The following is a 24,790-nucleotide window of genomic DNA, read 5'->3' as shown; positions in this document are numbered from 1 at the left end:
ATAATTACCGGTAATACATTGTTTTGAATGTCATTATTTTATTAACATATGTACTTGTAATGAATGTAATTTTATTAGAAAATCAGGAAGTAAAACAAAGTTAAATTGATCATTATCTCGTTAAACACGGAGTTTCCTCCGCGTTGCCGAACGCCAAGGGCCGCCGCGTCAGCTTATCAATTTGCCGATCGCTTACCTCAGTGGCAACAATCATGCAAACTCCGCGTATTGCGGGACGTTCTTAATCTCCCTCTGTGGGAGTGTCCGCGGAGTAGCGAGGAAAATTGGGGAAAAACGCGTGGACTGTACTGTAGCTTACATGAAGACTTAGAGTGCAAAAGGATCTGCAGCGGTGTGATTTTTCTTCGGATCCACGGATTTCCGCGGATCGGGTTGTCCCGGGGGTCACTTCTGAGATTCGCGTAAATTCGTTAAAAAAAATGTGTGTGTGTGTGGGGGGGGGGGGGGGGGGTACCACCGATTCCGCGGACGAATTTCATAAGGGGCCTGAAATCTTTGCGGGCCACAAAATCTCTCCGCATTTTACACTGGTAGATTCTGCCTAAGGTTTTTAAAACAAGCGATATAATTGGCTGTCGTTTCCCAATCTTCCAATTAAAATCATTTCTTAAAATGTGTTTGGTATTTCAAAGCTGAATCGCTTGCAAATGGCGCACTTGTGAAGCGAAATTTAATTTTAAGATTATTGAAATGACAAATAGCAATCGAATTTACGACTGACATCATATAGTTGGATAGGAAAAATGAAATGTGTTTGTCAACAAAAAAAAGACTCCGTTTTAGATACAAGCAACACATATTTTGTTTAGAAATGTCCACAGTGAATTTGTGTCACGGAAACAAGTGTTTGCAAATTGGAGTTCAGTCTACTCACGAAGTAAAACATTTTAGAAGAGTATCATTCGAACATGGAAACAGACAAACATGATTTGATTTATATGTTAGTGGATCTGTGTATAATCAGATTCATATGCATATTCTGCTTTATTATGTTTGTCACGCTGTTCAGTCTCAGATATCTGAACTAGCTTTGAACTGAAGATGTGAAATGCAAGATATTGAAAGGTAAACAAATAAAATATATTAATTTTACTCAGTTTAATACATAATTAACACAAGAAGAACTCTCAAGTGTGTTTGTTTATATTAAGTCCATTTACTGTAATTCAATACATTGAAAAACTGCTGCTATTGATCACAATAAATGCTGTTTACTTTGCATCCTTAGTATGTAAAATGTGAAGTTTAACAGGTTTTTTAAAGAAATTTTGTTATGAAGTTCAAGAAGTTGTTTATTTTAATGTCTGTTTTAAGGTTTGTTATTGCGTTATGCGTGCCATTCGCGTAGTCAAAATCAGTTGACAGAATTTTCCTCCCCTCTGACTTTGCCTCAATCATACCCCTGATCTGCCTCTCCTCTGACTTTGCCTCAATCACACCCCAGATCTGCCTCTCCTCTGACTTTGCCTCAATCACACCCCAGATCTGGTGCCAGTTCTGACTTTGCCTCAATCACACCCCAGATCTGGTGCCAGTTCTGACTTTGCCTCAATCACACCCCAGATCTGGTGCCAGTTCTGATTTTGCCTCAATCATACCCCTGATCTGCCTCTCCTCTGACTTTGCCTCAATCATACCCCTGATCTTCCTCTCCTCTGACTTTGCCTCAATCATACCCCTGATCTGCCTCTCCTCTGACTTTGCCTCAATCACACCCCAGATCTGGTGCCAGTTCCTACTTTGCCTCAATCATACCCCTGATCTGCCTCCCCTCTGACTTTGCCTCAATCACACCCCTGATCTGCCTCTCCTCTGACTTTGCCTCAATCACACCCCTGATCTGCCTCTCCTCTGACTTTGCCTCAATCATACCCCTGATCTGCCTCCCCTCTGACTTTGCCTCAATCACACCCCTGATCTGCCTCCCCTCTGACTTTGCCTCAATCACACCCCAGATCTGGTGCCAGTTCTGACTTTGCCTCAATCACACCCCAGATCTGGTGCCAGTTCTGACTTTGCCTCAATCACACCCCAGATCTGGTGCCAGTTCTGACTTTGCCTCAATCACACCCCTGATCTGGTGCCAGTTGGGTCAACGTCAAGGTTACTGTTACCAAAAATGGCTAAACAGCAAAACGGTCAATGAATTAACTTAGAAATGACCAATCTTAATTAAGCTCTGGATATATCAATGTCACATGCAGACCTACATGTAGGGTAGGATTAAATTTTGGGCTCAAAGGTCTATATATATATATCACGCATTCTACAAATTACTTTTCTCTCATGGGCTGTTTGACGTCACATGCTGACCCCATATATTCTATATGGTGTCAGCAGACTATATAGGTCAGACTTATAATATGTAGCAGTAGAAACTATATGGGGCAGTAGAAACATTCAAATTTGTTAATTTGATGAGATGGAAAGTAGTTGGCGGGATATAATCGTTACAAGGTTAGTTACTGACCCGATACAGGATATACGGTTCTGTGAAAAACCCTTCTCGTATCGGGTCAGTAACTAACCCTGTAACTATAAATATCAATTAAAATGGAAACCTAGGGTAGGATTGTATTCGGGGCTCTCGGGTAAAGTATAAGGTCACTGTTACTTAAAACAGAAAAACAGGTTCTAGTAAATAACTTTATATGTAAATATAGCAACTGCAGCATTAATCAGCTACCAGTTAGATCAGATTCAAGGTCACATATTACAAAAAAATGGAGAAATAGTTTCTTCTCAATGCCTTGAATTTGTATGGGGGTAAAGTTCTGAAACGTGGTGTGTTTGTAGCTAAGATTGAAACCTAGCTTTGGATTGAATGTTTGGATCAGGGATCAATGTCAAGGTCACATTTTTACTTTCGTTTGGATGGAAGTATTTCACTGAAATTGTGTGTGAAGATTATATAGTGTACATGCAAATCTGATTGAATTATTCAATTAATTATATTAAATTAATAACTTATTCGTTGACAACCTTGTTTCATTGCGTTGTCATGTTTCTTCTTAACAGTATAAATTTAGGATTAATGATTAGTAATTAGAACATATGTGAGGGAATATTTTGTTATCTCAATCCACTCATCCCATTGGACACTTATTAGTGGCACTTATATCAATGCCTAAGATTTCATTTTTGCCTTGGAGTTGGTCAAATCATTTATTGACACAAAAATTATATAATTAATTTTACTGTATGTTAAAACAATTTAGTTTTTTATTCAAATTTTAGCTCACTTGAGCTCAATGTGCTGAGGAGGATCTTTTGTGATCCTGCAAAGGGTCTTATAAGCAGGCTCTTTGGGTGTATGTATATCTGTATGTTTTGTGATCCTGCAAAGGGGCCTTATAAGCAGGCTCTTTGGGTGTATGTATATCTGTATCTTTTGTGATCCTGCAAAGGGGCCTTATAAGCAGGCTCTTTGGGTGTATGTTTATCTGTATCTTCTTTACATGTTGAAAAATCTTGTGGAAACTATACTTAAGGCAAATATGTGCAAAGGGCATGATACCGTGAGCCACACTTGCTCAATGTCAATATCAAACTTAAAGGTCAAATGTTTAAGCCTGTTGGAGGGTGTTTCATTACTATAACTCCATATTTTTCTTCTCTTTTTGTAAAACCACATCCTTTTCTCACCCAGTTTATTTCTACATTTATTTTCTTAGCCTGGAACATTTCTTTAAGTTGAAATTGGTGTAATTCAACATATAGATTGTTCCTTTAACATGTATATTTTCTGATCTGTAGATTTTTATTCTGTTCCTTGATCATTTTCTTTGAAATCAAGCATTTAAGGATCTGTTACAGAATGTGGTTGCATGTTGATTCTCTCTGCTTCCAGATTCCACCAAGAAGCTCAAGGATGTACTGGAAGAGTTCAATGAGAATGGGGTGTTGGCCAGATATAACCCAGAGGAGGTAGGTTGAAAGAGTTCAATGAGAATGGAGTGTTGGCCAGATATAACCCAGAGGAGGTAGGTTGGAAGAGTTCAATGAGAATGGAGTGTTGACCAGATATAACACAGAGGAGGTAGATTGGAAGAGTTCAATGAGAATGGAGTGTTGGCCAGATATAACCCAGAGGAGGTAGGTTGGAAGAGTTCAATGAGAATGGAGTGTTGGCCAGATATAACCCAGAGGAAGTTGGTTGGAAGAGTTCAATGAGAATGGAGTGTTGGCCAGATATAACCCAGAGGAGGTAGGTTGGAAGAGTATATTGAGAATGGAGTGTTGGCCAGATAAAGCCCAAAAAGGTGGGCTGGAAGAGTTCAATGGGAATGGAGTGTTGGCCAGATATAACCCAGAGGGGTTAGGTTGGAAGAGTTCAATGAGTATGGAGTGTTGGCCAGATATAACCCAGAGGTGGTAGGTTGGAAGATTTCATTTAGAATGGAGTGTTGGCCAGATATAACCCAGAGGTGGTAGGTTGGAAGATTTCCTTTAGAATGGAGTGTTGGCCAGATAAAACCCAGAGGAGGTAGGTTGGAAGAGTTAAGAGAGAATGAAGTGTTGGCCAGATATAACACAGAGGTAGTAGGTTGGAAGATTTCAATGAGAATGGAGTGTTGGCCTGATATAACCCAGAGGAGGTAGGTTGGAAGAGTTCAATGAGAATGGAGTGTTGGCCATATATAACCCAGAGGAGGTAGGTTGGAAGAGTTCAATGAGAATGGAGTGTTGGCCTGATATAACCCAGAGGTGGTAGGTTGGTTGAGTTCAATGAGAATGGAGTGTTGGCCAGATATAACACAAAGGAGGTAGGTTAGAAGAATTCAATGAGAATGGAGTGTTGGCCAGATATAACCCAGAGGAGGTAGGTTGGAAGAGTTCAATGAGAATGGAGTGTTGGCCAGATATAACCCAGAGGTGGTAGGTTGGAAGATTTCATTTAGAATGGAGTGTTGGCCAGATAAACCCCAGAGGAGGTAGGTTGGAAGAGTTAAGAGAGAATGAAGTGTTGGCCAGATATAACCCAGAGGTAGTAGGTTGGAAGAGTTCAATGAGAATGGAGTGTTGGCCTGATATAACCCAGAGGAGGTAGGTTGGAAGAGTTCAATGAGAATGGAGTGTTGGCCAGATATAACCCAGAGGAGGTAGGTTGGAAGAGTTCAATGAGAATGGAGTGTTGGCCTGATATAACCCAGAGGTGGTAGGTTGGTTGAGTTCAATGAGAATGGAGTGTTGGCCAGATATAACACAGAGGAGGTAGGTTGGAAGAATTCAATGAGAATGGAGTGTTGGCAAGATATAACCCAGAGGAGGAAGGTTGGAAGAGTTCAATGAGAATGGAGTGTTGGCCAGATATAACCCAGAGGAGGTAGGTTGGAAGAGTTCAATGAGAATGGAGTATTGGCCTGATATAACCCAGAGGTGGTAGGTTGGAAGAGTTCAATGAGAATGGAGTGTTGGCCAGATATAACCCAGAGGAGGTAGGTTGGAAGAATTCAATGAGAATGGAGTGTTGGCCAGATATAAACCAGAGGAGGTAGGTTGGAAGAGTTCAATGAGAATGGACTGTTGGCCAGATATAACCCAGAGGTGGTAGGTTGGAAGAGTTCAATGAGAATGGAGTGTTGGCCAGATATAACTCAGAGGAGGAAGGTTGGAAGAGTTCAATGAGAATGGAGTGTTGGCCAGATATAACCCAGAGGAGGTAGGTCGGGAGAGTATATTGAGTATGGAGTGTGTCCAAGATAGTCCAGACTGTAAATTTGCCATTCATTATTACAAGCCTTTTACCATCAAATTTTAACATATTACAATTTGTAAGTATTGTAATTTCATAATTTATCATTCAATTAAAAAATGTTTTACAAATGTTCACTACTATAGACTGCATTTACACGCAAGAACTGTCTACTTACATCAAAGTTCAAGGCCACACATAAAAGTCAAATGTTTAAATTAGACATAAACATTTTGTCCTAATGGTAGAATTTCAGCATTATACAGAACAAATTTAATTAACCACAGATGTTAAACAAGTTCTCCTAGCTCAAAGGTTAAGTTGACAATTAATGGTCAAATGTCCAATCTGGGAATAATGCAGTTTGTTTGCTGTAACTAAGTAATTGATGAAATGCTGTTTAAACAGAATAAATTCCATGAAAACAAACTTCGGGGTATGCAACAAACATCATGTGACATACATTTTAAGTGACATCTCACATCTGTTATAATTATGCAATGTCATAAACAGCACTTAATCAAATTATACACATAGAAGAAATTAAAAAGTATTTTTATAACCTGACATGGTATATTGTTTCTTTTCAAGAAGGGTTTCAATCAGTATTATTTAAGATAATTTCTGCAAATGTATTAATTAATTAATTACAAGCAAGTCATGACATAAATTGCTCTTTTAAAGGAAATTTTGAACAAAGTATTCACATTCTTTTTTTCTTTTTATAAAGTATTAAAATTTAATGTACTGAGTTATTTCACAGCTTTTCTGTGTCACTTTTTTAACAACAAACTGCTTTTAACATAAATGATATAAATGTGACATAAAAATGTTTGAGATTAAAGTCGGTGTTTTCAGTGTGGCTGCGGCAGATATTTACTGTAACTTCATCATTCATCATGCAATTTTAAAATTATTTACCACAAATGTTGGCCATGTGGAAAAAGAATCTTCCATGTTGCATGGTCAAGGTCACACTTGGAGGTCAAAGGTCAAATTCAAGCATTATACAGCCTGACCAGAAAGCAGTGTCATCACCCATTGTGCCATTTGAAGGAAACAAACTTACCACAGATGTTCATCTGTACTGCCGGTCTCCTAGCTCAAAGATCAAGGTCACAATTTATAGTCAAATGTCCATTTTGCGCATAATATAGTTTGTCTGGACTGGGATATAATAATTCATTAAATAATGTAAAAAAAACACAAACAAAATCCATGCCAACAAATGTAAGGTTATGCAACATACATGTACATGAGGTGACATCATGCATTTAAAGTAGAAGCTCACAAAATGTTATAGTTCACACTGCAGTTAATCAAATTACGCACGTACAACAAATTACAGTCCACTCTCGTTATCTCGAAGTCATCGGGAACAAGAAAAATATCGATATAACGAGAGTTTGAGATATCCGATTAGGCGTTTTCAAAGAAATATGAGACGAAAATTTACCTTGTTTTTAACATCTAAATACCAGCTAAGAGGTCTAACTAAAGCCGTCATCGTGTGGAATAATACTCTCTACCTGATATATACGCGTTTTTACGAGGCACGATTAATTTTGCTATTTAAATGCTTAAAATGACGTTTTAAGTATAACATAATTGCATGCGGTTATAATATTTCTAAACTGTCCGGAACATCCGGTAATGTTGCTATTTAAAGTTATGATGCAATTGACGTCCAATCAAGACGAGGGTTTTCCATCTGATCATGCTTAAATCACGTTCCAGAATACTGAACTGTACATGTTTTTGTAGTTTGAAATGCAAAGTTCAATCGATTATTAGTAAAAATATAACTCAATGCATTTTGGAATATTGTTTGTAATAACAATTAGTATTTCGGCCTTTCGGCAGGCTGTGTATTAATTGCAGTTAATTGATGTTAAAGTGACAGTTAAAGTGACAGACCTTACTCAAGTGTTAATGGCTAACGACATTACACATGTGTGATTATTGATGCAATTAACGGATCAATTTCCTACCGCACAGTATCGGGAGCAGCCGGGCGAAGCGGAACGGTGAAGTATCAAAGGAAAAATTTCTCACCTTTTGCTGACACTGGAACAGTTATTTGCACTTCGAGATAAACCACAGTAAAAACATGTAAAATCGGGACTCGGGACAAAGTTTTATATCGAGATATCGAATTATTCGACATAACGAAAATCGACATATGGGATGTTTGTTTATATAGATAAAGAAGGAAAAAAGTTGGGACATTGAGCTTACTTCGACATATCGAGAATATCGAGATATCTGATGTTGAGATAACGAGAGTGGACTGTAACTAGTATGTGCATAACATGTCATGGTAGATTGTTGCTTTTAAAGTGAAGTAATAATTAGTTTTTATGTCCCCCACTATAGTAGTGGGGGACATATTGTTTTTGCCCTGTCTGTTGGTCTGTTGGTCTGTCTGTTGGTCTGTTTGCGCCAACTTTAACATTTTGCAATAACTTTTGCTATATTGAAGATAGCAACTTCATATTTGGCATCCATGTGTATCTCATGAAGCTGCACATTTTGAGTGGTGAAAGGTCAAGGTCATCCTTCAAGGTCAGAGGTCAAATATATGTGGCCCAAATCGCTTATTTTATGAATACTTTTGCAATATTGAAGATAGCAACTTGATATTTGGCATGCATGTGTATCTCATGGAGCTGCACATTTTGAGTGGTGGAAGGTCAAGGTCATCCTTCACAATGTCAAGGTCATCCTACAAGGTCAAACATCATATAGGGGGACATTGTGTTTCACAAACACATCTTGTTTTTTAAAGATATATCCTGAAAATGTATAAGTAAATTACAAGGAATGACATAAATTGCTCTTAAAAAGGCAACTTAATTACAATTAATGATATAAAGTGCTCTTTAAAAGGAAACTTTTCATCATTATACTCACATTCTTCTTATGTTTTTATATAGTATAAACAATTAATTTACTGAATGATTGATCAGTTTTGCTATTTCACTTTTGACCACAAACTGCTTTTTGTATAAATGATTCCATGTGACGTTACAATGTTTGAGATTCAATTCAGTGTTGTTCATTGTGGCTGCAGCAGGTATTTTTGTCTTAAATGGTATTAAAGAACATATAATTTCCTTGGCAGAAAATAAAATATTTTTTACATAATGACATAAGATCTTGTTTCATTGTCTTTTGATGACATGATGGCGGAGTGTCTGGGAATCATAGAAAAGGAAGTGCGACTTGGAACACATTATTATGTGAAGTTGCCAATATACCGTAGGTTTCCACGTACCTCCAAAATTTAAATTAAAAAGCTGGTGCGCGCTATACATTGATACAACGCTGGCTGCTTAATTGGTAAAAAATATGTTGTGGCCCTAAATAATCAAAATGGCCGCCATGTTTTTATCCAGAAAACTACCACCCTATAATTGACCAGTCGCCAAATTATCGATCGCTCCGCCCACATAGTCACGTGGTCTAGTGATTAGAAAACTCCGACAAGCAGATCGCAATTATAGCGGATTACGTGAGGGAAATTCTAAATTTGTAATGATGTATTATGCTCTTTTCTATAAAATAAATTATTAAAGCCGCACACTAACCTAAACTGCTTTGTAAAACGTTAATACAATCATAAAAAACTTTAGAGAGAAATGGCGTTATCAAAATAAATGAGTTAACGGCAGACTGACTATCAGAAACGTTTCTTATACATATAATATAGGGAGGTGATGAAAAATCTGTTGTAAAAATGAGCATTTATTTCATATTGATTTTGAACTTGTATTCAACCGTCTGACAGTGAACCCGGTGGCTATTCATATATAATTTTGAAAATATTTTTATTAAATGCAAATGACATATCCATATCATGATGGGTTTTTTGTTTATTAAAAATGTTTAGATCTTTGTTTTATTGTGTTATTTTTAAAAAGATTCCGATTTTTTTTATTTGGATGTAAATTAAATTTTGATTGTAACCATAATTTAATACAGGCCTAATTTCGTGGTTTCATTAACAGATAGTCTAATATGCATTTTATTTCATTTATGTTTAATGCGAACCTGTTACATTTCACTATCAAAAAATGAAATGTTGGTATTACGGTGCTGTTCACGAATATTCGAATTGAATACATTTAGCATATCATGCATTTGCTTATTTATAACAAGATGGCCCTTATATGTTAATTGCAATTTTCACATTTCTCCCCGTATCAATATATGTTGTATTAGAAATGTTGTTGTTGTATTATAAGCCGTACATTTTACACTTGAAGTCGCTTTAAGCTGGCTAAGCCGCGTTGAAATCACCTTTGTGTTGTTTTTACTTTAGTTAAAACAATACTTAAGTTAACAATTTATAATGATTTCCCTTGTTAATAATCCACAGAAAATAAATATATAATTGGAAATCATTTAAGTAATTAAATAGTTTTCTTTTCTTGTGTACAGTACCTAACAATGCCTTAATGTTCCTTCATTCTGAGATCCACGCAACATACTGTTATTTATTAATCATCGACAATTACGCTGAGATTAATAAGCACGTGTGGCAATTAATGTGTTGCCCAAACTGCTTAACAATATTGTGCATCAAACGGTATAACACGTTTCATAGAACACACACCTGGTGTGGTTAAACTATTGATTGGGTTTGTTTTCTGATTACTCGTTCATATGTTCAAGAAATAAAGATAAAATAATAACCTTTTATAAAGTATGTATAGCACCTACAATTTTGAATAATGATCGAACAGTAATGATCATGCATTTGATATAAAATCTGTGTAAACTCTTAAAAATTACGTCCATTCCATATGTACAACACGCTTTGTTTGTCGGACAAAATGGCGGCCAGATAAGCGTTGCTGAGGGGTGTGTGAAAAATCGATATCTGATTGGCTGATCGACAAAATGTGGGCGGAGTTGGCGACTGGTCAATTGTACAGACTGAGGGGCCATTGTCGAAACAACAAGAAGTCACTACGGGTAGATATGAACGCGATAGAAGAAGTTTTGGTCAAAAATAAATTTGTTTGAATAAACTTGCAGACCCTCTTTGTTTGTGTTTTTACACTTCTTTATTGATGAATTCCGATGGGGATTGTTGTCGACATTTCGGAGAGCAGGCAAGGGTAGGTGCGAACGAGGTCTTTTTTGCGGGTAACGGTAGGTGTGAAAGGGGGTCATTTTGCACTTCGTAATTGGCAGATGTTATTGAGTAATATATGCCACGACTTGTTAAGACGCTAATTGACATTTGAGACACTAATTGACACTTGAGAACGTGAAGATATGCAATTGCATTTTGTGTGTATAAATATTAAACGTTTAACAGTGGTGTACCTCAACAACTGTATCCCTGTCTCCCATGCGACATTCAAATTTACCGATAATGCCCATGCTTTCCCCGAGGAAAAATCACAGGATGTACACCAATTCTTATTTTCTCACGTTTTTCACGAAATGCACGTGGACGGATCTTTTGCTAGAAAATTACAAAATTGTCAGTAAAGTATAGTGCTATGCAACCCATGCTCCTAATCATAATGACGCTTCCTATTTTGAATGCTTAATTAAGCTTTCCAATGCCCCGGATTATTGGATTGTGCAATAGTAAAATGGCAGCCATTTTCGGTCTGATTTGGTCGTTTTATTGTCTTTAAATATTTTTTTCTTCATTTTTGCATTTAAAAAACAGCCTGCGCGCTATATAGGGAGCACGCTATACGTGGAAACCTACGGTACATCAATCTGGTATTAGAATAACTGTGCTTTTTTACAACAACTCATTACATACATTTTTCCGTGTTGTTTTTATTCATTTTGACAAATTATAAAAAAAGTCATTTCAATTGATTTTTCTTCAAAACCGGAGCTGAAATCAGATTTTATTGGCCAAATGAGCATCAACACAGTTTAGATGTGATAAAATGATAAAAAATAGCATCACAATTTATGAAAAAAATCATGGAAGAGCCCTTATTATACTAAAAGAATAAATATATTTTTACAAAATTATAGTCATAACATGAAATGCACAAGTCTGTTCGAGAAAATCACCGAAATGATATTAATTCCTCCAAGTTTTATGTCTTACTCCTAATTCGCATAATACAGTACTTAATGATTCTCAATGTGAATAATTTTATAAGTTGGCTGCATAATGAACACACAAATATTTCTTTGAATATTATTTTAACACAATCTTAACTTAAGGTAGCATCATCAATCGCTCGTAATACAACTCTTAATTATTTGTTTGCCATGATAAATCATAAATTAAATACTCAGAAAATAGGAAAAATATGTTTGTTAATTATATGATATTTAAAGTCAAAGGTGTTAGCATTGCTGTATTGATGTTGTATTACTTATTTCAATTATTTAGCTCTCCATTTCTTCTATACTTGTAGCTTTAAGGCAAATATCGATATCTTATTGACTTATTCTTGAGTCTGTTTCATGGGTAGAACCAGTACTTTAATAAACAGTGTATTAAGAGAAGATCATTAGAAATGCTCAGAGTGGGACTTGATCCATGACCTCCCAATTGCTAGGCTGACATTGACCCATGACCTCCCAATTGCTAGCCTGACTTGACCCATGACCTCCCAATTGCTAGGCTGACTTGACCCATGACCTCCCAATTGCTAGGCTGACTTGACCCATGACCTCTCAATTGCTAGGCTGACACCATTCCATGACCTCCTAATTGCTAGGCTGACTCGACCCATGACCTCCCAATTGCTAGGCTGACACCATTCCATGACCTCCCAATTGCTAGGCTGACACCTTATTTAGTACGTTACATATCTGTTAAATATTTTTTTCAAGAATTGTGCTTGTCTGTCACAGTTATAAGTAGATGATTGCAAAAGAAAGAATTTTAGCTATGACAAGCTATGTTAGAATTATGGCCATCTTTCTGTTTTTCCCCTATTTAATTTAAAATCTCATCAGTTGTGTGTTTTCCAAACTCCTCCTCGTCTGGATGGATGGAGCTCATACTTTCACACCTGAATTACCTTAACCCATTTATGCCTAGTGGACTCTTCCATCCTTCTAAATTGGATCAATTAATTTCCAAAATTAGGGATGTCTAGTATATTTATTTCTGTATTTAGAATATTACTTACGGAAATTCCTTTAAGCAAACAGCGCAGACCCTGATGAGACGCCGCATCATGCGGTGTCTCATCTGGGTCTACGCTGTTTGCCAAGGCCTTTTTTCTAGACTAGGCATAAATGGGTTAATGTGTTGATCATTATAAAGAAAGACATTTTGGGTGAGACTTATTTTAGCTGAATAATGGACGTTTGTATTTTTGCCGGCTGTAGAATTAATATGGATTTGTCTGTGTCCAAATGTGTTAGTAGTGTCTGTGACACTTTTCTTGTTTAAGCTCACATGAGCACATAGAGCTAATAGGGATCTTTTAGAAAACATGTATCTGTCAGTCCTTGCAAATGTAAATATTTTCTTCAGGAAAGCTTGGTAGATTTTATATAAACTTTACAGGAATGATCATTGGGTGACTCACTTTTAAGTAGTTCTAATCCTTCTAGTCCACTGCATATGTAGGTCCTCAGATTTAAAAATAGATTACAAACATGAAAACTTAAACAATCTCTGAAATCACAGAAGGCAGAAGTTTAACACTTCAGTTCTTACATATTCTGGTGGTCCTCTTATAAGTGTGTTTAAGTACGCATGGGGTAAAAATGGCCAGAAAATATTTTTTACTTGAAGATTTTCAATTTTGGTGTGATCTTTTGCTTTTAGGGGAATCTGGAGTTCCCTGAGAAAATGCCTTCTGTCCAGTTACCCATCTGGTGAATATTGGCCCTTCTGTCCAGTTACCCATCTGGTGAATATTGGCCCTTCTGTCCAGTTACCCATCTGGTGAATATTGGCCCAACCATGCAGCTATTTCTGTCCACTTACCCATCTGGTGAATATTGGCCCAACCATGCAGCTATTTCTGTCCAGTTACCCATCTGGTGAATATTGGCCCAACCATGCAGCTATTTCTGTCCAGTTACCCATCTGGTGAATATTTTCCCAACCATGGAGCTATTTCTGTCCAGTTACCCATCTGGTGAATATTGGCCCAACCATGCAGCTATTTCTGTCCAGTTACCCATCTGGTGAATATTGACCCAACCATGCAGCTATTTCTGTCCAGTTACCCATCTGGTGAATATTGGCCCATCCATGCAGCTATTTCTGTCCAGTTACCCATCTGGTGAATATTGACCCAACCATCCAGCTATTTCTGTCCAGTTACCCATCTGGTGAATATTGGCCCAACCATGCAGCTATTTCTGTCCGATTACCCATCTGGTGAATATTGGCCCAACCATGCAGCTTTCTTGTTTCTATATAATTATGTACATAGTGAAGACTTCATAAATCTCCTTTGAAACTTCAAGGCCCAGAGTTATGTAGTAGTTTTGTAACAACATATGGTGTTTCTCTACCAAGATTCTTCAAACGTGACCATGGAGTCAAAATGTAGGATTCCTTTTATGGCTTTAGTGAAACATTGTTAGCATGCTTTAAGTTACATTTTTTGGTTCAATCTTCAATAAATTTGCCCAGTACATTTGTTCTAATGATATCTCTGCAAACGTGGCAAATGGTTTTGGAAACAACATTAAAGCTGCTCAAAACAGTTAAGTAACTTAAGTTTGTTTCTGGGATGTCACCATGGGCCTATGACTAGGGCTGTAATGAATACACTAGGTGACGAATACGATACGTATCACGAATACAGGGTAGCGAATTCGAATATCTATTCGTGAATATGAATTTCAATGAACAAAAGTAATACTGACAATTTGACATGACATTATATAGTATGAAAATATGTTTATTTGTCAATTTGATTGAGTATCATTGCATACTGACAATATGAAAAATAACACTTTGAAATAACAGAACACTGCAAATTGTCTTCGTCTCATCGTCTTTTTTGGGGAAACCAAATAGCGCCAGACAAAAAACGTGTATTTGGCAGGCATGTCAAAGATACCAATAGCATTCCCTTCGCATGGCTCCATGTTTGTTGATAAGTTGCACAATCATTGTCGTAAAGATAAACAAAAAAGAAATTCCAGCTGCTAATCCTTTGTGTGTATGTTTAAGCATCAAATCACTCGACGTCAAGTCGTATTTACCTAAATAAACATTAAACAACCATCGAAAGATTTTTCAATTCAATGTCGTAAATATTTAACTGGTGCCCATCATTTTTGTTGATATTCTCGCTGTGTAACATAGTGGGTGGGGTAAACATGATGAAAAACGCCGGAATAAGGAGAAGAACATTTAAATATAGGGGTTAATTGTATGAACCTTCATTTGTAAGGTAAGATGATTAAACTTTCAAACTCGAACCAGGTTGTTTCTATTCATCAAATATTCGGTTCAGGAGGTGGCGAATAACTAATACGATTCGTCCACAGCCGTATTCGAGTAATTCGAATCTTCGAATGTATCGTTACAGCCCTACCTATGACCCTCTTGTTTTTAAAACTGATGTTTCAATCCTATATATTTAAACTTTAAAAAGAAGCTTCAAACTGATAAATTTTAAAATTTCAAATGTTCAGCCGATAGATTACGAAGGATTCCGGCTGTTCATGGAGACTTACCTGGCCCCTGAGATCCCAGAGGACCTCTGCAAGCACCTGTTCCTGTCCTTCAATAAGAAGACCCCGCCCCTTGTGCCCGCCCCGCCCTCTGTTGTCAAGGAGTTTGCTGTGAAGGACGTGGCGGTGGTTGCCTCCCAGACTGTGTGTGCGGCCATCACCCATCAGCCCACTGAGATACATGTAGATAGGTCCGAGCGCAGCGCACTCGCTGAGAAGATTCATGGCATCACCGAGAAATTTCAAAGCTTAGGACATTCCGGAGATAAAGGTGTACATAGAGGATATTTGTTGTATTTGATGGAATATCGATTTTATTTTACGAGTGATCATATAAAATATGTATTTTTTATGAATTAAAATCGATATACCATTGAATCCATTAAATTTTCTTTTTATTTTATGCTTTTTTTCACCATTAATTTACATTGTAAAACAGTTTAACTGGATAATTTCGCTGGATTTATGACGTCATTTAGTCGGCAAAATGAGGTCATTTCACTGTAAATTAGTAAAATATTGATATTTTTCACAGTTATTTTCTCTGTTTTAAAACAGTGAAATGTCAGTTTTATTTCACTGATATTTCTTTATAAACCACCGGAAAGGATAAAATAAAAATAAATATTACATGTTTTGCTTTGTTGGTCTTTAACAAAACATGTGCTGTTTAAATTATGTAAAATTATTTGCTGAAAAATAATTGTACTTTTTCTGAAGGTTTTTGTTTAGCTCACCTGAGCACAACGTGCTCATGGTGAGCTTTTGTGATCGCTTTTTGTCTGTTGTCCGTTGTGCGGCATCAAAATTTGCCTTGTTAACTCTCTAGAGGCCACATTTATTGTCCAATCTTCATGAAATTTGGTCAGAAGATTGGTTTCAATGATATCTTGGATGAGTTCGAAAATTGTTACGTTTGCTTGAAAAACATGGCTAACAAGGGGCGGGGCATTTTTCCTTATATGGCTTTATTGGCTAGAGTAAAATCTTGTTAACACCCTAGAGGCCACATTTATTGTCTGATTTTAATGAAACTTGGTCAGAAGATTCATCCCAATATTATCTTGGATGAGTTGGAAAATGATGCAGGTTGGTTGAAAACCATCGCCGCCAGGGGGTGGGGCATTTTTCCTTATATGGCTATATTAAAACCTTGTTAACACTCTAGAGGCCACATTTATTTGCCGATCTTCATGAAACTTGGTCAGATGATTTGTCTCACGGATATCTTGGATGAGTTCAAAAATGGTAACCTTTGCTTGAAAAACATGGCTGTCAAGGGGCGGGGCATTTTTTTCTTATATGGCTATATATTGCTATAGTAAAACCTTTGTTAACACTCTAGAGGCCACATTTATTGTCCAATCTTCATGAAATTTGGTCAGAAGATTGGTCTGAATGATATCTTGGATGAGTTCGAAAATAATTATGTTTGCTTGAAAAAAAAGGCTTCTAAGGGGCGGGGCATTTTTCCTAATATGGCTATAGTAAAACCTTGTTAACACTCTAGAGGCCACATTTATTGTCCAATCTTGATGAAATATGGTCAGAAGATTTGTCTTAATGATATCTTCGATGAGTTCGAAAATGGTTACGTTTGCTTGAAAAACATGGCCGCCAAGGGGCGGGGCATTTTTCCTTATATTGCTATACAAGGCTATAGTAAAATCTTGTTAACACTCTAGAGGCCACATTTATAGTCCGATCTTCATAAAACTCGGACAGAAGATTCATCCCACTAATATCTTGGACGAGTTCAAAAATGATGCTGGTTGGTTGAAAAACATGGCCATCACAGGGGCGGGGCTATTTTACTTATATGGCTATAGAAAAACCTTGTTAACATTCTAGAGGTCACATTTATTTCCTGATCATCATGAAACTTAGTCAGAAGATTTGTCCCAATAATATCTTGGATGAGTTCGAAAATGGTTTTGGTTGCTTTAAAAACATGGCTACCAGGGGCGGGGCATTTTTCCTTATATGGCTATAGTTAAACCTTGTTAACACTCTAGTGGCCACATTTATTGTCCAATCTTCATGAAATTTGGTCAGAAGATTGGTCTCAATGATATCTTGGATGAGTTCAAAAATAATTATGTTTGCTTGAAAAAAATGGCTTCCAAATGGCGGGGCATTTTTCCTTAAATGGCTATAGTAAAATCTTGTTAACACTCTAGAGGCCACATTTACTGTCCGATCTTCATGAAACTTGGTCAGAAGATTCATCCTGATAATATCTTGGACGAGTTCAAAAATGATGCCAGTTGGTTTAAAAACATGGCTGCCAGGGGGCGGGGCATTTTTCCTTATATGGCTATAGTAAAACCTTGTTAACACTCTAGAGGCCACACTTATCATTCGATCTTCGTGAAACTTGGTCAGAAGATTTTTCCCAATAATATCTTGTTATCTCAGGTGAGCTACTTTGGGCCTTTCAGGCCCTCTTGTTTGAGTCAATATTACCAATTTAACCACCAGTGCTATTTAACTCAATATATGTGTAATACATTTATTTTGTGCAGTTATTTGTTGGTATGTGTTAATAATGGAGCTATAGGTTGACAAGATTATTTGCCCTGTTCTATTTTATAGTGATAATCATTTCTTCATTCCAAGACGTGGGTATACATGTGTTTTGATTGATTCATGAGTCGTGATCGGAGAAAACTGGGCATAATGCATGTGCGTAAAGTGTCGTCCCAGATTAGCCTGTACAGTCTGCACAGCCTAATAATGGACGACACTTTCTGTTTTTATGGTATTTTTAGTTTCAAGGAAGTCCCTCCTTACCGAAAATCAAGTCTAGGCGGAAAGTGTCGTCCCTTTTTGGCCTGTGCAGACTGCAAGGCTTATCTTTTTTTAACAATAAGTTAAGTTTGGATAGTATGGGCGAAGTTTATAACAAGTTGGAAGTTTAATTAACCAACTTAAATGTGGTTGTTGTTTTTTTTGCTGTGCAGGTGTGGCTAATCCAGTGCTAGAGAAAGCTTTCATCAGTGACAAGGACTGTGATGCATCCAACCATTCTCGCTCCTCTTCCAAGAAATCCAACCACAGCATTCACAGCGTGCAAAATGGTGAGTGAACGACTGACAATGGATGGAACAGAACATTGTGAGCTTTTTAGCTCACCTGAGCGATAGCTCGAGGTGAGCTATTGTGATCACTCAGCGTCCGGCGTCCGTCCATCCGTCTGTAAACAATTTGTAAACATCTTCTTCTACTAAACCATTGAGCCAATTTCAACTAAATTTCATGTGGAGCATCCCTAGGTCATGGGACAAAAGAATTGTTAAAAAAAATTTGATCACATAACCAAGATGGCCGCCATGACCATATATGGTAAAAACCTTAAAAAATCTTCTTTTCAGAAACCGCTCATCAGATTTTCAAAAAATTTCACAGGGATGACCTTTGAGGGCTCCCCTGAAAAAGTTGTTCAAAGAAATTTGATTCGTCAAAAAACATGGCCGCAGGAGCTCGTTGAACTTTGCATGTTTATTCGTTTTTGCCTATTTTGTGAAAACTTTAAAAAATCTTCCACATTTTTTGTCCGATCCTTTCCAAATTTGCACAGTGTCTTTATATCAATGAGGACACGAACCCTACACAAAATGAGCATTATTGGTCCATGAAGTACAGAATTACCTCCCCTTGAATTGAGAAAATGGTGTTTATGCAATAAAGTCCAAATTGTTCATCCAATTCTTTCCAAACTTGTAAGGATTTAGCATGGTTCAAACAAGGGAAACAACTACGGTTTATGCATGTTCTTTTTATTACAGATTTGCCTCCCTTTAATTCATTCAAAATCTCATTTTACAGCAGAGATTCCAAATCTGACCTGTAAATGAGCCCCATATTTACTGCCGGTGCTATGTTACCTTTTCCCATTTGATCATTCTTAAGTATTGGTCTTGTAATGCTGCTACTGCTACTGCTACTGCTACTACTACTACTACTACTACTACTACTACTACTACTACTACTACTACTACTACTTCTACTACTACTACTACTACTACTACTACTACTTCTACTACTACTACCACTACTACTACTACTACTACTACTACTACTACTACTACTACTACTACTACTACTACTACTACTACTACTACTACTAGTACTACTACTACTAGTACTACTACCACCACCACCAATGGCTGCTACTACAACTTATAGCCCATATAGGGGGGCATGCATGTTTTACAAACAGCCCTTGTTTCTATGGGATTTTAACCACAACTGTTCATGTTTATCTCCGACACATATTTTTAGGTCACCTGTCATGAAGTGACACGGTGAGCTTATGTGATCGTGTGATGTCCGGCGTCCGTTATGCGTGCCTGCGTGTGTCCGTGCGTCCGTCCGTCAACAATTTGTTTGTGTAGACAGTAGAGGTCACAGTTTGCATCCAATCTTGATGAAATTTGGTCAAAATGTTTATCTTGATGAAATCCGGTTTGGGATTGTATTTGGGTCATCTGGGGTCAAAAACAAGGTCACTAGGTCAAATAATAGAACAACCTTCTGTAGACAATAGAGGTCACAGTTTTCATCCAATCTTTATGAAATTTGGTCAGAATGTTTATCTTGATGAAATCTGGGTTGGGATTTTATTTGGGTCATCTGGGGTAAAAATCTAGGTCAAAGAAATAGAAAAACCTTGTGTTGACAATAGAGGTCACAGTTTTCATCCAATATTTATGAACTGTGGTCAGAATGTTTATCTTGATGAAATCTGGATTGGGATTGTATTTGGGTCATCTAGAGTCAGGAACTAGGTCACTAGGTCAAATCATAGAAAAAATTGTGTAGACAATAGAGGTCATAGTTTTCATCTGATCTTAATGAGTCAGGTGAGCGATTCAGGGCCATCATGGCCCTCTTGTTAAGAGATATGGCTTCCTTTGCCATTTACAAACATAGGCTGCATATTAACTCATTTATGCCCAGTGGACTCTCCCATCCTTCTAAATTGTATCAATTTATTTTCAAAATTATGGATGTCTAGTATATTTCTATATTTAGAATATTTCTTACAGAAATTCCTTTAACCCTTTCCCACTCAGAAGGAAAGTGAAAATGGCTATGTGCAAACAGCACAAAATCAGACCAGCCTACGAGTAACTCGCAGTCTGCTCAGGTTTTATGCTGTTTGCTGCTCATCAGTATCTAAGGGTTGGAGATGAAGCTTTAAAAACTTAAACCTAGTAAGAAAGGTCTTTAAGCAAATGACACTTTCTAAGGGATTACAAACATGTCAAAATACGTATCTGAGTTCTTAAGGGTTAAGCAAACAGCGCAGACCCAGATGAGACGCCACATCATGCGGCGTCTCATCTGGGTCTACGCTGTTTGCCAAGGCCTTTTTTTGAGACGCTAGGCATAAATGGGTTAACACATTTGGCTACGGAAAAATGGTATTGAACTTGTTACAACTCATGCTTCTTTAAGTGGCATGACCAAGGTGATGATACTACCAACTTGTAAAACTGGGCTAAATTAATGTGTGTTTAGTGTATCCCAGATTAGCCTGTGCAGTTTTCACAGGCTGATCAGGGACTACACTTTCTGCTTTCATGGACTTTTGCGTTTAAATGAAGTCTCTTCTTAACGAAATGAATTGAATAGAAACAATCTTGGAAAAGTTGAATGTGTTCTTAATTTCATTCAACCTCATCTCTTTGGCTGTAGAATGTTAAAAAATGCAGCATACGGAATTGCTTTCTGTGAATTGAAGCCTTAGATAAATTGAATGGATGACAAGACATCTGGATGAGTCTAGGGATGTAAAGTTTGGGGATTTCATAGTCCCACATATGTAGGAGAACATTCAGAAACAGAGTATTAATGAATGTTTGTTGTTCTAATATCCCACATGTTCAGCCTTTTTGTTGCTGTTCATTTATTGCCTTATGTTTTGTCAGTAGGGCATTGTTGTACTACTTCCGCTGGTGAAAGTGATAACCAATCTTTTTTTCAATTGTTTCATAGACACAGTACACTTGAAATGATTTTTATTAAGTTTAGTTTGAATAAATATTGTGTGTATAATATTATAGAAGAAAAGTCATGATAATGTGCCTTTTATTAGTATACATTAATGTGTTTGTTCATGAAGTAAGATTTAAGTTTTTATCCAATATTGTCCAAACTTGCACAGTTTGAGTATGATCACCCCCATCTAGATGTAACCGTTTAATCCTGTTCCAACACCATTTACTACAACTCTTTGTTATTTGAATAGTTGTTAACCCTGTACCCACACCATTTCCTAAAACTCTTTGGTATTTGCACAGTTGTTGCCCATGTGCTACTGTTCCAACGCCATTCACTACAACTCTTAGGTATTTGCACAGTTGATAATCCTGTTCCAACACCATGTACTACAACTCTTTGGTATTTGCACAGTTGTTAATGCGGTTCCAACGCCATTTACTACAACTCTTTGGTATTTGCACAGTTTATAATCCTGTTCCAACACCATTCATTACAACTCTTTGTTATTTGCACAGTACTGTTGTTAACCCTGTCCCAACACCATTTACTAAAATGCTTTGGTATTTGCACAGTTGATAATCCTGTTCCAACACCATTCACTACAACTCTTTGGTATTTGCACAGTTGTTAATCCTGTTCAACTCCTTTCACTACAACTCTTTGGTATTTGCCCAGTTGTTAACCCTGTTCCAACACCATTTACTACAACTCTTTGGTATTTGCCCAGTTGTTTCCCTTGTGATAATGTTCCAACACTATTTACTACAAATCTCTGGTATTCGCACAGTTGTTGCCCATGTACTGCTGTTCCAAAGCCATTTACTTCAACTCCTTGGTATTTGCACAGTTGTTGCCCATGTGCTCCTGTTCCAACACCATTTACTACAACTCTATGGTATTTGCACAGTTGTTTCACATGTACTGCTGTTCCAACACCATTTACTACAACTCTATGGTATTTGCACAGTTGTTTCCCATGTGCTCTTGTTCCAACGCCATTCACTACAACTCTTTGGTATTTTGCACAGTTGTTGCCCATGTGCTCTTGTTCCAACGCCATTCACTACAACTCTTTGGTATTTGCACAGTTGTTTCCCATGTACTTATGACCATTCCTGTTCTGCCGGTAGCGCCTTACCTCACCTGGACATTAAGCTCACATCCTCTAGTAATATTAATTCAAAGGGTCTTTTACTAAAGCGATATCTCATTGCTAACTCGATTTTACTGTTTCATCTAGCTGCCACATTTCTTGCTACAACACATAAATATGTTCACCGTTGTTGCTGGTAACCAAGTCTACCAAAGGCAGCATTTAATACAAGCACAGAGTCATTTTCATTGTAATTTTGTTTCTTGCAGCTGATTTAATACAAAAAGCTCAGTGCTCAAAGGCTTGTACACATTTTTGTTTTCAATTCTGATATACTACTATTATGTGGAATGCAATCAATTCTGATATACTACTATTATGTGGAATGCAATCAATTCTGATATACTACTATTATGTGGAATGCAATCAATTCTGATATACTACTATTATGTGGAATGCAATCAATTCTGATATACTACTATTATGTGGAATGCAATCAATTCTAATATACTACTATTATATTATGTGGAATGCAATCAATTCTGATATACTACTAGTATGTGGAATGCAATCAATTCTGTTATACTACTATTATGTGGAATGCAATCAATTCTGATATACTACTATTATGTGGAATGCAATCAATTCTGATATACTACTATTATGTGGAATGCAATCAATTCTGATATACTACTATTATGAGGAATGCAATCAATTCTGATATACTACTATTATGTGGAATGCAATCAATTCTGATATACTACTATTATGTGGAATGCAATCAATTCTGATATACTACTATTATGTGGAATGCAATCAATTCTGATATACTACTATTATGTGGAATGCAATCAATTCGGATATACTACTATTATGTGGAATGCAATCAATTCTGATATACTACTATTATGTGGAATGCAATCAATTCTGATATACTACTATTATGTGGAATGCAATCAATTCTGATATACTACTATTATGTGGAATGCAATCAATTCTGATATACTACTATTATGTGGAATGCAATCAATTCTGATATACTACTATTATGTGGAATGCAATCAATTCGGATATACTACTATTATGTGGAATGCAATCAATTCTGATATACTACTATTATGTGGAATGCAATCAATTCTAATATACTACTATTATATTATGTGGAATGCAATCAATTCTGATATACTACTATTATGTGGAATGCAATCAATTTCACTATTCTATGATAGTTAATAATTGAACATTGTCACATGGTGTACAACATATCCATTTCAATGTGTAGTCATAGATAATGGTGACATTGACTTACCTCTCAAGATTCATTTGTTGGAATTTGCTTCTATTCATTGTATGTTCAACTATTTCCAGAAGTTGCTCATGTTTACTGTTTTAGCTCGTCTAACATATTAGATTGTGTGTTTGAATCAATTTTACAGAAGGTATTAGCCCCATTTTATTATGTATGTGTACTTTTAAGCCCAAAACTGTCAACCATTTAAAAAATCAAATTGATCTCAAGGTAAAAAAAGTTATTTTAATAACCCATATTTTCAAAACTGTCACAGTAGTTCATCTTTGCTAGTACTGAGGTTTGCAAGTTCATCTAACATAGCACTCTTGTTCTCCAATACTCAGCACAGTGGTACAATATGTGTGATGACTTGATGGCTGTCATTGACATGCATGTACATAAAATTATCTTCGTGCAAATGTCATGATTTCTGGTGTTATATGCACTCGACTCACGAAAAAAAAGATGATATTACTGTTATGTGAAAAAAGGCCAGAAATCGACAATACATGGGCAAGGACTTATACTATATAATTATAAAACCATGTTAACATTTTCTTGTTAAGTTATGTAGAAATGGAGAAAACAATATCTAAAATTAAGTAAGAATGTGTTTTTTCTTTCTTGCATTATATACACAACAGCGTAAGAAGATATTTTGCTACGACATTCCATTTAGAATGGCATCCTTAACAAGACTATTGCCAAGCAATATATAATGTCCCCTTCCGGCTCCACCATTGTCAGATTTTTTTTTCTTCTATCCATGTTTCAAGTTTCATGAAAAAATATTAAGAACTTTAAAAGTTATCGAAGGATCCAGAAAAGTGTGACAGGCTCACGGACTGACGGACACACGGACGGATGGACACACGGACTGACGGACACACAGCGCAAACCATAAGTCCCCTTCTGTGAAACCGGTAGGGGACAATACATATTAAATCCTAAGCTGCACTATTTTGAGTTTCAATCTTATTTATATATTCGAGATGTCAGTTATGTGGAATACAAATAAATGTTACAAGCAAGG

General features: G+C 36.8%; 1 protein-coding gene across 14 annotated transcripts in view; it reads left to right on the top strand.

Moving 5' to 3' along the window:
• The window catches only part of LOC127860017 (diacylglycerol kinase beta-like), a 157,747-nt gene that overhangs the window by 49,709 nt on the left and 83,248 nt on the right, over positions 1–24,790 (top strand). For 6 of the 14 annotated variants that reach the window (XM_052397709.1, XM_052397714.1, XM_052397715.1 and 3 more), the window contains 3 exons: positions 3,872–3,948; positions 15,326–15,635; positions 18,328–18,444. In XM_052397709.1, the coding sequence (XP_052253669.1) occupies positions 3,872–3,948; positions 15,326–15,635; positions 18,328–18,444 (504 nt within the window). The other 8 variants (XM_052397723.1, XM_052397721.1, XM_052397720.1 and 5 more) reach the window with 8 other exon arrangements.

Source organism: Dreissena polymorpha, chromosome 15, assembly GCF_020536995.1.
Source record: "Dreissena polymorpha isolate Duluth1 chromosome 15, UMN_Dpol_1.0, whole genome shotgun sequence".
Lineage (NCBI taxonomy): Eukaryota > Metazoa > Mollusca > Bivalvia > Myida > Dreissenidae > Dreissena > Dreissena polymorpha.
The sequence above is the reverse complement of the archived record's forward strand: the minus strand, read 5'-3'. Positions and strand labels throughout refer to the sequence as shown.